Raw genomic sequence first — 16,202 nt, 5'->3', positions numbered from 1 at the left:
CATGGGTTAGGAACTCTGCCTGCCTTGTTGTCCTGCGTTTGGGTCCTCACCACCACACCATGTATGGGACAATGTGGGGACCTTGACATGGATAAAGTTTGAGAAGCACTGCTTCACGCCACTGTACTGAGCCACTTAGCTATTAGCGGTCCCACATGTGTCCCAGCTTACATACTGGCTGTGTGACGACACTGATGAATGGTAGCATGCGTGTGGTGAGTTAATAATAACCTTGCTAATCTGACGCCAGGGACTCATTATTTGTGTGTTGTCGTGCAAAACTCCCCCCTTTATCCAGGACTAAAGACCCATGCAGGCTTACACCACACCACACCACACTCAGCTACAGTAAATCTCCAATGAAACGCATGGGGTTCCTTTCTGAGCCAACATTTTAGGAAGAGAGAGAGAGAGGGGGGGGGGGGGGGGGTAAAGACAGAGGCAGAGAAATAGAGAGGGAAAGACAGACAGACAGAAGAGAGAGACACAGAAGTATAAGCAGAGAGACAGAGACACAGAAACATATAGGCAGAGAGAGACAGAGACACAGAAACATATGCAGAGAGACAGACAGACAGACAGACAGACAGACAGACAGACAGACAGACAGACAGACAGAGACACGGAAACATATAGGCAGAGAGAGACAGAGACAGAGACACAGAAACATAGGCAGAGAGACAGAGACAGAGACACCGAAACATAGGGAGAGACAGAGACACAGAAACATATAGGCAGAGAGAGACAGAGACAGAGACACAGAAACATAGGCAGAGAGACAGACAGACAGACAGAGACCGACTGAGACAGAGAGAAACAGACAGACAGAGACACAGAAACATAGGTAGAGAGAAAGACACACACACACACACACACACACACACACACACACACACACACACACACACACACACACACACACACACACGCACGCACACACGTGGTGACAGTGTGAGCCTATCAATGAGTCCAGTCATCAATCAGCTGTCTCCTCCGGGTCCCCTTTACCTGGTCACTGTGTCATTGTCACTGATGACACTGAAGCCATTGTGCAGTCTGAACAGCACTTGGCCACTGGTACCTGTTATATAGAGGAGAGAAGAGCAGATAGTGTCAGAGAACACAGAGAGAGAACAAATCCCTCCAGAACGCTGCGGTACATCATCATCATCACCAGCACGTATGCCAGATTTCTTACGAGAGAAATAAGTAACCAGGTCTATGAAAACAAGCCCAAAAGAAGTGACTAGTGTAGGCCACATGAGCCACTTTAAACGTTATATGCATCGGCTATTTGAAAATAGCCGATCTACAAGCTCACAACACGTCGCTATGCAACGTGGACAAATACACATTAATTTGGGGGGGTCCTTGACATGAAAATGTCAGGAAAAAAACATTTAGGAAGCAAGCCCAAATAAGCAACTACACTTTAGAAACAAGCCTCCCCCAAAAAACCCAACCCGCAAACTACCAATATTTACAAGCGACTTTACCAAAAAACAAGCCCAAAATCGCTTATAATAAGCAGACATGGCAACACTGATCACCAGTGGACACTTCTGGCCCAGACACAACACAGCCTCTCTATTCTGTTAGATCTAGCCTGACTCATGGTCAAGGACAGCCTGCGAGAATGGAATAAATCAGCGATACCAAAACCTGTGGGCTGGGTGCCCACAGGTTGTTGTTATAGTTTGTTGCTGTCCGCTGGAGACCATGTAAAATATGAGAGAGAGAGAGAGAGAGAGAGAGAGAGAGAGAGAGAGAGAGAGAGAGAGAGAGAGAGAGAGAGAGAGAGAGAGAGAGAGAGAGAGAGAGAGAGAGAGAGAGAGAGAGAGAGAGAGAGAGAGAGATGCTCAATGGAGATAAAAGTTGAGTTAAAAACGTAGATTGTTGCTTCTAGTATCAACGGGAACCAAAACTTGACAAAAGAGGGAAGATCCGACCCATTTGATTGCATTTTTAGACCAGTATTGAACCTCCTGCAAATTATACATTTATGTTTGTATAATTATGGATTGCAGAGAATGGGACTTTTTATCTAATCAGGATAAGGATATTGAGCGCAAATAGCTGTGGTGCATTACAAACCAGAGCTCGTAGCATTTCCATGACACTTGTGTTATTAAGCAGGGTTGCAAAAGTTTGCAAAAGTCAAATTTAAGGACAATTCAAGCTCACACACCATCCAATTCAGAATCTCGCACTCAGATTGTCTACTTGACTAAAAGTAGCAATACTACAATAAAAATTATCAGTTACAATGAAAGTACAAAAGTATTGGCATCAAAATATACTTACAGTACCCAAGTTAATGTACTCAATTGTTTAAAAATTCATAAAACATTTTCACAAGCTTGCGATGTAACGCGTTGTGAGTTTGTACAGTATATCGGCTATTTCCGAATAGCCAAAATATAAAATAGGGCTTAACTGTAGGCCTATGTTTTGTAATAATAATCTGCAAAGTAACTAGTAACTAAAGCAGTCATATAATTGTTGTTGAGTAAAAAGTGCACTATTTGCCCCTGAGATGTACTGGAGTAGAAGCATTTATAAAGTATATAAAAAATGTGAAATACTCAAGTAAAGTAAAAGTATGCACCTAAAAATCTTACCTACTGTAAGAAAATGTACTTACTTTCCAGCACTGCTCTTTAGATATTACTATGCTGAAAGCTGTGTTACAATTCGAGGTGAGCTTCACAGTTGAATTAGGGACGTGTCACAGTTGATAAGGGACTTTACCTCTAGGCGGCAGAGGTCGGAACATTGGTACAGTGCGTGGGTACCTAGTTGAGAGTACCTGAATGACAATTAGCCTACATTGTTTTTCCTTGTGGGTCGTATGTGAGTGTTTTCTCCAAAATAATGAACTCTTTTCCAAGTTTTCATCTGGAAACTACACGGTACCACCCCGGCTGGCAGTGGTGGAAAGTAACTAAGTACATTTACTCAAGTACTGTACTTAATTACAATGCTGATGTATTTTTACTTTACCAGAGTACTCCCGATTTTCAATACTTTTACTTCTACACCACTACATGTCAGAGAAAAATATTGTACTTTTTACTCCACTATAATTATTTTAAAACTTGAGTTACTAATTACTTTGTAGATTATGATTATTATTACAAAACGTACATTTAACTAATTCAACCACTTAAGCCCTATAAATACTTGAGCTATCTGAAAATAGCCAATCTACAAGCTTACAACGAGTCGCTTTGTGATGCGTTATGAGCTTGTAGATCTGCTATTTTCAGCTGATTTTTGTACAGTTTATGCCTTTGTAAACTTGTGAAATGGGACATTTTGCTTAATGATGCGTACTTTACTTTTACTTTGGGTACTTTAAGTATACTTTGACGCCAATACTTTTGTACTTAAGTAAACTTTGAATGCCAAACTATTTCTACATTAGTTACTTACAGTATACCACTGCTGGTTGGTCGAGTAAAGTGGTGGTGGCAGGGAGCTGGCCATACCATTGCAGAAAGGACACACACACACACACACACACACACACACACACACACACACACACACACACACACACACACACACACACACACACACACACACACACACACACACACACACACACACACACACACACACACACCTATCTAATGTGCTGAATGGTTGAACTTACTATGGGACAGAAGGCGGTCAATGCCCTACAGACCAGCATTAACTATGCAGTTCATTCATAATTCAAAGTAGGGCTTTAGGGTGTGACAGCTGCAATCTGGAATCTTATTTTAATGATACGTAGGTAGAGTATGTTAATACAACATAACTAGCACATCTGCAGTGGTTGGAGGGTGTCTCCCTACATTTCCACAGGCGGCATGGGAGAGCTCTTGGAAATGAAGCTCACACGGAAGAACAAAATTAAGGACAGGCACCACCCAAGTCACAAACTGTTCAACCCCCTACTACAACGTCCACGGCCGGGCAAAAGGGGCCTACCACAGTATCCAGAGCAGCACCACCGGCTGCCGTCCGTCAGACTGCTGAACAGGGCATAAGCCTTGTCCCCCCCCCTTCTTCTTCTTCCCTTTCTTTCTTCTATGGAAATAACGATACGATGGGAACTATGCACGAAAACTAATTTCACCCACTTCTTTACCTGTGATGTGACAATAACGCTGATTCTGATTCTGATTCATTAGTGGCCCAACAGATGTCGCTAATTCCCAGTGGTGTAAGTAACTAAGTACATTTACTCAAGTACTGTACTTACGTACAATTTTTAGGTACTTTTACTTTACTGGAGTATTTCCAATTGTCTATACTTTTACTTTTACTCCTCTACATCTCAGAGGCAAATATTGTACTTTTACGCCACTACAATTATTTGAAAACTTTAGTTACTAGTTACTTTGCAGATATAAATTATTACATTATAAAACATACATTAACCACTTTAGCCCTATTTTATACCTAGGCTATTTGAAAATAGCTGATCTACAAGCTCAAAACGCGTTGCATGCTATTTTGAATATTTTCAAACATTTTTGTACTTTTACTTTTGGTACTTTAAGTACATTTTGATACCAATACTTTTGTACTTTTACTCAAGTCAAATTCCGGACTTCTACATTGCAGTATTGATACTTTTACTTAAGTAAAACATTTGAGTACTTTTTCCACCACTGCTAATTCCCCTCCTGCTGGGTACCAGAAGCATTACACTCCAAAACCTCCAATGAGGTTGATTTTATTACCGGAGGAAACATTTTCATATTAAATACTTTATGTTTTCAATCGCTAGTTTAAAGTCTTTTTTCAATTATCATGATATGTGTTTAGTAAATTGTGGTCCGCTAATATTTCTGTCACCGCCAGGCCGAAAGGCATGGCAAGAGAGTATGTTTTGCACCCTGTCTGTCCGTCCGTCCTTCTGTTTGTGAACAGCTAATCTCCGGCACCGTTGGCCTGATCGCAACGAAACTTTTGCTCATGAGAGCCATAAATATCTGCCCTGGCCAAGCAAGGATTCCGTCTTGAATGAGTGGTAGATGTTTGGTCTCTTACGTGGGAGACCAGGGTTTGAATCCAGGGTAGGACATAAAAGTTACGGATCGCAGCTTTTACACTCAATTTATGCTCGCATCACTTGGTGAAAACAACAGATGTTCACACAGCTGTTCCTGTTCCCACACTGAAGCTGACCTGTGACTAGGGCTGTCACGATTATGACATTTTACATGACGATTAATTGTCACTCAAATTATTGCGTCGTTGAACATTGGAACATTATGAACACAATTTTTATTTCTGTTTGACTTTTAGGGTTTGTAAACAAAAGACGCACAGGGAAGATATGACAAATAACGCACACAATTTAGTTACTTTAATAACTTTATTATGAATTAATAACATGAATAGTTGAAATATGCAATCTACAAGCTCATGCATTGCGACGCATTTTGAGCTTGTAGATCAGCTATTTCCAACAACAAAAAAAAGAATGAAAATATATGAACATTTTTCAACATGGAAATGATTATGACGATTATGCAAAAAAACAATTGTGATTATCTCAAATAATAAGGGTGCAACAGTTAATCGAACAAGTCATTTTAATCGGTAATAGAAAATGATATAGATATTAATTAAATAATTGATTAAATTGTTTTAGATTTGTTTTTTTTCTCGTGTTGATTCGTTAATATATACAAATAAAATTAACTTAATACCCCAAACATGCACTTTTTAAGTATTTGATTTAATCCAAAAAGTAATCAAAACAATAATCACTAAGAAAATAATCAATAGTTGCTGCCCTACTCATGCGTGTCATGTGTGTCTTCGTCTCTGAGGCACACTGCAGTGCAAAATGACACAGCAGCAAAGCTGTGACGTTCACGGCAAAAGCAGGGTGCACTCGAAAAAATATCGATCGGCACCTGCAACGCCTTCAAGGTGCCAGATGCCCTTTCAATGACAGAAAATAAGGCCTTTAGATGGTGCCTGATGAACCTTACTTCAACTGCACTTCACAATGACTCACTGTATAAGGTGAGTGCAGGAGTGCGATGGGTCGTGACATCTCCCTGTAAGGACATTATCCACCATCCCCTAGCATGCATGATTAGCCTCCGGGTGGGTACACACACACACACACCACAGACAAAAGGCTATTTTTAAGAACTCTGGCATCATGGACTGAGCCTAGGGTAACCAATGAAATATATGTCCAGAAACTGACATTGGTGGTGGTCACTGGTCACACACACTGCTTGCATCTGAACAGAATAAAATAGTTTCCACTTCGAGTAGCACTGAGCATCTGTGCACAACTCTACATTATATAGAGCTCTCTGTTCAGTTCATTTTTATTTGTTTTGGATATTGGAGAAGGACACAACATAAATAGTGAAGTATACATTTCCTAAATCGCCAATATTTTACCTGCTGCTAACTGCAGCATTGTTCAAAAGAAAAAGAGAAAAAGGGCTAGGGACAAGCACTCCAGGGTAGGGCTTCACTGTTCAATGTTGTATGGATTATTATATTGTAGTAGTGTATAGGAGTATGTGGTTCCCAAACACTGGCAGTGGTTCCCAAACACATGGGTCGGAGCCCAATTGTGGGACGTGGATCCATGTTTATGGGTCACGAGTAAAAAAGGTCATTAAAGAAGATGAAGTGAGGAACAGAGCTTTAAGGTTATTTTGGAAAGAGGAAGGGAGTTGGAAATGGAGTTGGTGTCCCAACAGAGCTCACTCACAGTCAGTGATGGCCTGTGACAGAAGTTCCACTCCTCCACAGTAGTAGACCGGCGTCTGCTGCCCGGACCTGGACAGCTTCTCCAGCAGCAGGGGCACCGATACGGCCCTCTCTCCTCCTCCGCTGCCAGGCTCTGCTCTGGCGTCGCTCTCCTGCCTCTCTCTCTCCTCCTCCATAGCGGCCTGGGTTAGGTATTCTGTAAAGCAGGGGTTTCTTTTTAGCTCAAGACCCAAAAGAGAAATTAGACGTTTTGCCCCGGGACCCAAACTAGTGAAAATAGCAGATCTACAAGCTCACAGCGTGACACGAAGTGACGTATTGTGACCTTGTAGATCTGCTATTTTCACTATTTCCCCCCTTTCACTACTTAAACTTTTTTGTTTTTTTTATTCATGGAAATTATTATTATTAGTATTGTTGGAATTGTTTTTAATTAATAAAGTTGTGATTTTCTTTTCTTTATTTTTTTAATCATTTTTTAAATTAAAATTATCATTTAATGTAGGAGAGGAAAAAAGGGGATATTAACTCGCGACCCATAAAAATATGGTCCGCCACCCACTGTTTGGGACACAGTGTAAAGAGATGAAAGAAGAAGTCAGACAGGGACAAGAGAAGCTCCGCTGAGAGGAAAACAGGCTCCGGATTAGCTGAGTGTCTAACTAAAGCGGTACAGTATAGTGTTCACACCATAGATATATATAAAGGCTAGATGGCTCAAGGGTGCGTCGCAAGCGTAGCTCAACCACGGCCATCTTGCAACAGTCATTCATAACATTATGTCTATGGTGCATGTACTTTGAAATAACCGTAATAGCGTGCTCAATTTTCATCCGATTTTCAAACGGTTTGGTGTTTTGTAAACACCAAAGATGTAGTTATGATACTGCATACTTATAATTATAATCATGTTTTTTTTTAACATTACATATGCAGTATCATAAATACATCTTTGGTGTTTACAACACACCAAACCGTTTGAAAATCGGATGAAAATTTACCACGCTATGGTTATTTCAAAGTATATGCACCATAGACATAATGTTATGAATGACCGTCCCAAGATGGCCGCCATGTGGCAACGTCGTACTCCATTGGCCAGCAGCGCGGGTGAGTCATCTAGCCTTTATATATATCTATGGTTCACACTATACAGAGCCTCCTGTTGTAAAGTATCCTTAAATGAACCCATCCTCAGCAGAGAGAGGACAACAGAACAGCAGGAGAGATAATGATAGATGGAAGCATACAGCAGGTGCTCTGGTTAAAAATAATTTAAAAAATAAAAGAAACGGTACCACAAAGCGAAAGCGTAGGTGTAATGGTGGAAGCAAACTGCTGATTGGATTGAAACAATGGAGGAGATCATACTCAGATTGTTTGCTTAAGCGACACAGAATATTAATATATAATATTAACTCTCTCAGTGCCACGCCCCGAGATATCCCGAGTTTTTCCCGAGTACCCTCCGTGCCAGCACGAGAAATCCCGAGTTTTTACTTTTGACTGTGGTCGCGCTATACTGTTTATTTTTCATGATCACTTTCGCTTCCTGACTCCTTCAGACTCATTGGGTTCCGGTTTCATGACGCAGATTCCGTTTCCGGTTCAATTTTTTTTCCCGCGATCATTTTTGGCCAGAATAGGGAAAGTCACGGTTTTTCACACGGTATAAAAAACAAACGGAGAGGTCCACGTCTACTCTCTTTGGTCTGGGTGACGATCAGTCATCGTAGTCGTGTATCACATCGTAATTTAGCCCGATCAACGATTGTCAAAAATGTCAACATCCGGTTATGACCGGATGTGACGTGAGCCTGTTTGGGAGGGGGCGAGTGAGCCAGCGAGGTCATCAATGTGTCGATTTGTTGCTCTCTACTGGTAGAACTGTATTATGGATTTAAAAACCCAATCAGATCATTTATTTGAATGAAAAATTACAAAATTAAAAAATAAAAATAAACGCAAATTGCTGGCACTGGGGGAGTACTTTATGAAAATACTCTTGGCACTGAAAGAGTTAAAACATTTTCCAATGTGCAAGAGTATGTTAATATAACTTATACAATTGGGGTGGTTGTATTTAGTCTCCCTGCTCTTCTATTGGGAGACATTTAGATCGTGTCAAAGGTCATGTCTCTAGACACAGGATCTGATACGAATTTTGATACGAATTAAATTCATCCCCTAAGGAAGCAGGCAGGCTCTATTATCTCAATGGTAAAAATGTAAATGCACATAGTTACTTTCCACCACTGTAGAAAAGCAGGACCGTAAATGGTAGATAGAAGCAGGTTCTCTGGTGAAAAAAAAACAAACATAAAAAACATAAAAAAATATATACTTCAAAGCGTAATGGTGGAAGCAAATTGGATTGAAAATTGCACCAGCAATGTTCCAACTGGTAAAGAGCCATCTCATTATAGCGGAGCCTGTTACAGTAGCAATGAGGGGGAACCAACTCCATATTGATGCCTGTGGTTTGCTTTCACAAATGCCACAAAAGCATTAACCACATTAAACCTGGCCTCGCTGGTTTGGGCAAGTCCATTATAGGTGAATGTTTTTCCAAACTTTTCTGAAAATGTCAAGAAATAATTATTATTACAAAAGAGCAACTCTCTCTCTCTCTCTCTCTCTCTCTCTCTCTCTCTCTCTCTCTCTCTCTCTCTCTCTCTCTCTCTCTCTCTCTCTCTCTCTCTCCTCCCTTTCTCTCTCCTCCCTTTCTCTCTCTCTCTCTCTCTCTCTCTCTCTCTCTCTGTGTTTATATAAATAGGTGGGAGAGAGGGAAGGACAAGGGGAGGGGGGGAGGAGGGGGTCATATGCGACTGCGCCACGCTACTCTGCCGCTATCAGTGGACCGCTGGCCCGCCGGGTAAACGATGAGCAAGAACGGCACGTGGAGACCTCGGGTCCCGACGGCCGGACACTCCAATCGGCGGGGCGCGGACACCTCGTCACGCCAGAGAAATGGTATGATTTGATGATGATGAGTTAGCTGGGGGGCCGGGGGGGGGACATTTGCCATAAATAACAGATCTACAAGCTCACAATGTGTCACGTTGCTCTGTTCTTGTGAACTTTCTGCTCTGTGATGGAAGTACTATAGTCAGTGGTGGAAAAAGTACTCATATTTTTTACTACGTAAAAGTATCAATGCTGCAATATAGAAATACTCTGTTACAAATAGAAGTCCTGTATTCAAAATGTACTTGAGTAAAAGTACTTTTGTACTTTTACTTAAAGTACAAAAGTATTGGTATCAAAAAGTACCAAAAGTAGAAAGTAGCTACTCATTATGCAGAATGTTCCATTTCACAAATTTTAAAATGTATACAAATCTTTTGAAAATAGCAGATCTACAAGCTCACAATGCGTCGCATCGCAACACATTGTGAGCTTGTAGATCGGCTATTTTCAAATGGCCAAAATGTATATACTATAGGGCTGAAGTGGTTAAGGTTAATGTATGTTTTGTAATAATAATCAAAATCTAGTAAAAACAGTAACAGTAAAAAGTTTTTTTTAAATAAATGTTTTTATCCCTCAATTTTGTAACCCTTTTTCACCCGGTGCCAATTATCTAAGTGATCCTGGGCGCTACACTCCCCCCGCCAGCCTAGGGAGCCCAGAGCCGAGCTCATGCCTCCTTCAATGCATGAGAGCCAACTGAGCTTCTTGTCACCTGACAGGGGGGAGATTCCCCGGTTGGACGTAGCATGTGGAAGGAACACGTTATTCCAACCATTCCACGTTGTTCCTTTCCCCTCCATCAGGCGCCCCGGCTGTCATGAGGGAGGCGGTATAGCGACCAGGATTACTACATGTTTTTGTGAGGGTATTAACTACCCTAGTAGACACAGGAAGAACATGCAAACTCCACACAGAGTAGGCCCTTTCGCCAACCCCACCTAGGGTATGGGCGCTGATGACGCGAAGGAGAAGACACGCCCCCAGTGCCCACAGCGTCCCCGGCGGGAATCGAACCCAGGACCTTCTAGCTGTGAGGTGACAGCGCCACCGACTGCTCCACTTAACTTAACTAAACTTAACTAAAGTTTTCAAATAATTGTAGTGGAGTAAAAGTATAATATTTGCCTCTGATATGTAGTGGAGTAGAAGTAAAAGTACTGAACATCGGAAGTACTCCAGTAAAGTAAAAATACCTCCATATTGTACTTAAGTACAGTACTTGAGTAAATGTACTTACAGTAGTTACTTTCCACCACTGGTACCATCTAGTTTTTAGCAACTACGGTACGTCTGAATAAATCTGAAAAAGTTAATACCAAGGACCCCAACGGAAACAAGTCTGCAAGGACTTTTTGGGTCGGACCTTTTAGACAAAAGTATTATAAACGTAACTGTGTTGTTCTACATTATTTTGCCTAATAAAAATTTCAATCAATCAATCAATACTCTCAGTTGGTCCCTAACCCTATTTCCTAAAAGAAACAAACAATCTTTGAAGGAATGTTGTGAATCGAGGCAGCGCTTCTAATGAGACAACGTGCATAAAAGCACTGTGATAAAGATGGATTCTGGTCTTTCTCACCATAAATCATTTCATGCCTTGTCTTTCGTTACCTTTTATCATCTTCTCCCTCGCTGGTTCAATTTCCAGTATCTTTTCATAGCAATTTCCGGGATGGTTAGCAACAAATTTGCAATTGTCTTGGGGATTTAACTTTTTACGTTTGCATCGTCTTAAACATTTGGCAGATGTCAAGAAGTAAACAACATTTTTCCAATGAGTGGGATGGAATAACTTAACTGTTAATACTCTCTTGATTTGCGATCAGATCAATAATAACACTTTAGGAAGTATACACCAACGCTTGACTGCGTGCTAAGTTTTCAAGTTTTCTTTGCAAGTCAAAGAGAAAATAGCCTTAAAGGGTAAGACCACTTTAGTAGAGGTTTGGGTTGTGCAGTTACCTTGCCATGATGTAACTCCAAAGGTGGGCAATAAATCAAAAATAATTGCCCCATTGATTAGAAATTGATAATTCAAAATATGCTCCTCATTGACTTACATTGTACGGTAAAACAGCTCTCAAAGTCACTCTTTTAGCACATAAATGAACCCAAACATAGCTGATTCAGACAATATAGAGCATCACCAAACCCAGTACTGTTTGTTTCTTTTATAAAAATGTCAACTTCCTGTTGATTTTACTATTTGAAGATCTGGATCCGGATCCGCCGATCCAGTCCGGGTTTTGTACTTATTAAAAATGGCAAAATGAACAGGAAGTTGACATTTTTATTTAAAAAAAAAACAGTACTGGGTTTGGTGATGTTCTATATTGTCTGAATCAACTTTGTTTGCGTTTGTTTTTGTGCTAAAAGAGTGACTTTGAGAGCAGTTTTACCGTACAACGTAAGTCAATGAGGAGCATATTTTGAATTATCAATTTCTAATCAATGGAGCAATTATTTTGTATTTCTTGCCCACCTTTGGAGTTACATCATGGCAAGGTAACTACACAACCCAAACCTCTACCAAAGTGGTCTTGCCCTTTAAGGCCTTTGCAGACAGGGTGCAATTAGTCAATCAGTTTTTACCGCATGCGAAAAGACGCACAAATCGAACTGGGTTCGATTGGAGAAAAGAAAACGCATCGCCGCATTGCATCGCCGGACGGTAAATTCGGAGGCGGAGTGCATGAGGTCATTGAGAGTTCATTTAAAAAATGATATTGTCCGTTTTTTCCGTGCGAAAAATCGCACCCTGTCTGCAAAGGCCTTTAATTTGTTTGCGTGCTGCAACATACAAGATGGGGAGAGTTGTACAGTAGCTATGAATACAGATGAGCTTCAAGTAAGAATCAATGACACATGATTAGCTGTAATGAGGGGTATAATCATGCTTACCTCGTTATAGTCTTTCAGAGCCAGATGTGCTTTGCCCATGTGTAGGTAGGCCTTGATGCACCTTTCATTACACTGGTACACAGAGGAGATGACACATGACACATGACACATGACACGTGTGTGTGTGTGTGTGTGTGTGTGTGTGTGTGTGTGTGTGTGTGTGTGTGTGTGTGTGTGTGTGTGTGTGTGTGTGTGTGTGTGTGTGTGTGTGTGTGTGTGTGTGTGTGTGTGTGTGTGCGCGCGCGGTTATTGAAATGTGGTTACATAAAATGTAATTAAAAACAGCATGTGATATATATAGAACATATTTATCACTCAAAACTAGGGTGAAACATTCTCAACTAAAGTTTTTTTATTTGGCTTGAGTGTCAAGGACTATAAACACAAGCCTGAAGACCAAATTAGGATGACACTAAAAACAAATGAAACGCTACAGTATCCATTTACTATCCACTGCTCGGGACAGGACATGTAAACCCTGCATCTGTGACCCAGAGCTGTACGGGGCATAAAATAGCCTGCTGCTGAGAGATCACAATGGATCAGATGACACCATGACGAATGAGCTAACTAAGTGATTGACCCCCAGATCCCGGCCAGGTCTCACCTTCAGGGCCCACTCACAGTCGCGGATGGCCTCCTTATATCTCCCCAGCTTGATGAAGGCCTGCAGGAAGGTACAGGTTAAGTAGTGTAAGGACGCTAAGTAGGCAACAGTATTTCTGTAAATAAATAGGACCCACAAAAGTTAAGACCTAAGTAAGTCACGCACACACACGCCCACGCACGTGCGGACATCTGTGTTGCGTAGAGGTGTCACGATCCGTGTTGTGTTCTGTCTCCCTGTTGTGTTTTCTTGTTGCGTTCCTTGTTTATTTTATAGTGTTTTACTTTACAGTTGTCTGTGTTCCTTTAATATTTAAGTAATGTATCTTCCTTGTTTTATAGTCTTAGTAAGGGTTTTACTTTACACTTGTGCACCTTTTATTTTGTACTGGTGTCCTAGTGTTTCATGTTTTCCTTAGTTACTGACTGTTACCTATCTTGTCTGATTCATCGATTGAACACTTTAAGTTTGCAAAGACAAGGCACGGTGGCACAAAAGAATGCTAAAAGGATAACCCAGATAAGCCGTCAGGGCTTGTCTCACCTCCCTGTCATTATTAGTTGTCTCGTTGTCTCCGCCTGTGTCCTGTTAGCCCACACTTTCCCAAACAGTGGGTCGAGACCTATGTTTTTCCTTTCGTTTATAAATTTTTTTTAAATTATTATTTCAAAAGATTTTTAAAAAGTAAAAATAAAGAGAGAATTTCATGTATTAAAAAAAATAATCCATGAAAACTTAAGAAGAAAATAGCCGATCTACAAGATAATAGATCAGCTATTTTCACTCGTTTGCGTCCTGGGGAGACATTACATTTCTCTCTTTGGGTCTTGAGCCAAAAGGTATAGGGAACCACTGCCCTAGCCTATCCCTGTGTTGATTGTCAGTTGTGTTCGCCTGTGTCTGGTTATCCTGTATATAAACCATCAGTTCCTATGTGTTCCCTGCAAAGTCTTAGATGTTGTTACAGTGTTCTGTCTGACTTCTAGTTTCCTAGTTTAATCTGGTATATACACTGTGTTCCAAGAGTTCCCTGTGTAACTTCCTTGTGTTCCTAGTTTTGGTCATTCAATTCTTGTGCACTTGACCAGCTCTGCCTCAGGCTCTGTTCTGCTTGTTTGGTTCCACCATCTCTGTTGCTGTGAAAGCCACATGTCTTTACAGGGCTGTATTTGCGACTGAACAGTTTACAAAAGCAACTTAATTTATGTTGCCTCTTATGGAAGACCATTTTATGAAGTAAAAAATGTAAATGCCTGAATTGTGAGCATTTTTATTGCAATTCAGAATGTTATATCTCAGGAATTATGTGTTTTTCTTCTCCCCTGCCTATTCCACATTTGTGAGCAATAAAACCCTCTGAGATATGAGGATAAAACAGAATACTGAACTATAAAGTCAAAAGCCTGCGGCTCTTTTACACAGTGTTGAGGTTTTAGACATTGTGGGCCAACCTCTGACTGTGCCATAATAAAGTTAAACTGTATTAATGCCTGAGGGGAAATACTGTACAGGATGTCCTGTTTTTGACCGATCTTAACCATTAAGGGCAGTGGGCAGCCACTGGGCAGTGCCTAGGGGACCAGCGCCTCAGGCTTTAGTTCCAAAGTATAAAATAATGGTTAAAGTGGTTAAAACGATTGTGATGCTAAATGAATTACTTTTGCTGGGGACCGGCCTGGATGTGAATGAAGTCAACATTTAAAACATGAAGGTAATGTATAGGACAACCTGTGCTCGGTTGGTGTACAGAGGCTGCATGTCGCGTAGCTCGGCCAGTCCGTCGCTGTAATACTTCACGGCAGTTTCGTAGTCCTCTCTGGCATAAGCTGCATTCCCCTTGTCCTTAAGTACTGTGGCGATACATAGACAGTATGTCAATACGATATAGGACAGACACAGCACGTCAATATCACAGGACACATGCTTTTGACCCTGTTGATTTCATTAGGAATCTTTGGGGGGAACAGAAACCATTTGCTTTGTCCTCCTGTGCTCTTCTCCTCTGCCTCCGATCTTCTGCATCCCTCTCCATTATCGTCATGAAATGGTCTACAAAAGGTGAGAAGTACAGTCATCAGTGGTGTAAAGTAAACATTTTAAATATCTTTTACTTTACTGGAGTATTTCCAAATTTCAATACAATTGCGTCTACTCCGCCACTACATCTCAGACGCAAATATTGTACTTTTACTCCACACAAATTATTGGAGAACTTACTAGTTACTTTTCATTATTATTACAAAACATACATTTACCACTTCAGCCATATTTAAACTTTGGCTCTTTGTATATAGTGGATCGTGCATCGTGACGCGTTGTGAGCTTGAAGATCTGCTACTTTCAAAAGATCTTTTATACATTTTTGACATATGACAACTTCTGAAACGGGACATTCTGCATAATGAGTACTTTTACTTTTGGTACTTTAAAGGGATATTTCATTTTCAAAAAAACTTTTGGTCATTTTATCATCTACTCAGGCCTTTGTGAACCCCCAGACAGTTTTTAAGTTGCTTGATTAATTATTTAGATATTTGATATTCATTTTATCAGACACGCCCCCTTCCTATACAAACCCATTGTAACTTCAAACTTCATTTTAACCATGTTAGATTAATCAAAAACACCCGTCCTTGGTTCTGGTGACTCATCCCACCCTCCTAATGCGTGAGGGGGCCGTGTTTTTTCAATTACTTTTTTCATTTATTTTTAATATTTTTTTTGGAAAATGAAAAAAATAAAATACAATAAAGATTTTAAATAAAATAAATGAAAAAAGTAATCGGAAAAACACGGCCCCCTCACGCATTAGGAGGGCAGGGTGAGTCACCAGAACCAAGGACGGGTGTTTTTGATGAATCTAACATGGTTAAAATGGAGTTTGAAGTTACAATGGGTTTGTATAGGAAGGGGGCGTGTCTGATAAAATGAATATCAAATATCTAAATAATTAATCAAGCAACTTAAAAACTGT

The 16,202-nt window shown here is 40.6% G+C and overlaps 1 protein-coding gene across 1 annotated transcript in view; it reads right to left on the bottom strand.

The window, feature by feature from the left end:
- The window catches only part of ttc12 (tetratricopeptide repeat domain 12), a gene marked incomplete at its 3' end in the record, with an annotated part of 33,938 nt that extends 18,539 nt beyond the window's left edge, over window positions 1–15,399 (bottom strand). Inside the window, exons 1-8 of the mRNA XM_080429262.1 lie at window positions 15,200–15,399; window positions 14,957–15,078; window positions 13,229–13,288; window positions 12,622–12,693; window positions 11,332–11,392; window positions 9,258–9,322; window positions 6,742–6,992; window positions 1,009–1,074 (exon numbers count right to left, since the gene is read on the bottom strand). Of these exons, the coding sequence (XP_080285388.1) occupies window positions 1,009–1,074; window positions 6,742–6,992; window positions 9,258–9,322; window positions 11,332–11,392; window positions 12,622–12,693; window positions 13,229–13,288; window positions 14,957–15,078; window positions 15,200–15,269 (767 nt within the window). The 5' untranslated portion in view covers window positions 15,270–15,399. The remainder of the gene's footprint in view (window positions 1–1,008; window positions 1,075–6,741; window positions 6,993–9,257; window positions 9,323–11,331; window positions 11,393–12,621; window positions 12,694–13,228; window positions 13,289–14,956; window positions 15,079–15,199) is intronic.
- Window positions 15,400–16,202: the final 803 nt, after the last annotated feature.

The sequence above is a fragment of the Gymnoscopelus braueri genome (assembly GCF_963280865.1).
Source record: "Gymnoscopelus braueri genome assembly, chromosome: 5".
In the NCBI taxonomy this organism is placed as follows: domain Eukaryota; kingdom Metazoa; phylum Chordata; class Actinopteri; order Myctophiformes; family Myctophidae; genus Gymnoscopelus; species Gymnoscopelus braueri.
The sequence above is the reverse complement of the archived record's forward strand: the minus strand, read 5'-3'. Positions and strand labels throughout refer to the sequence as shown.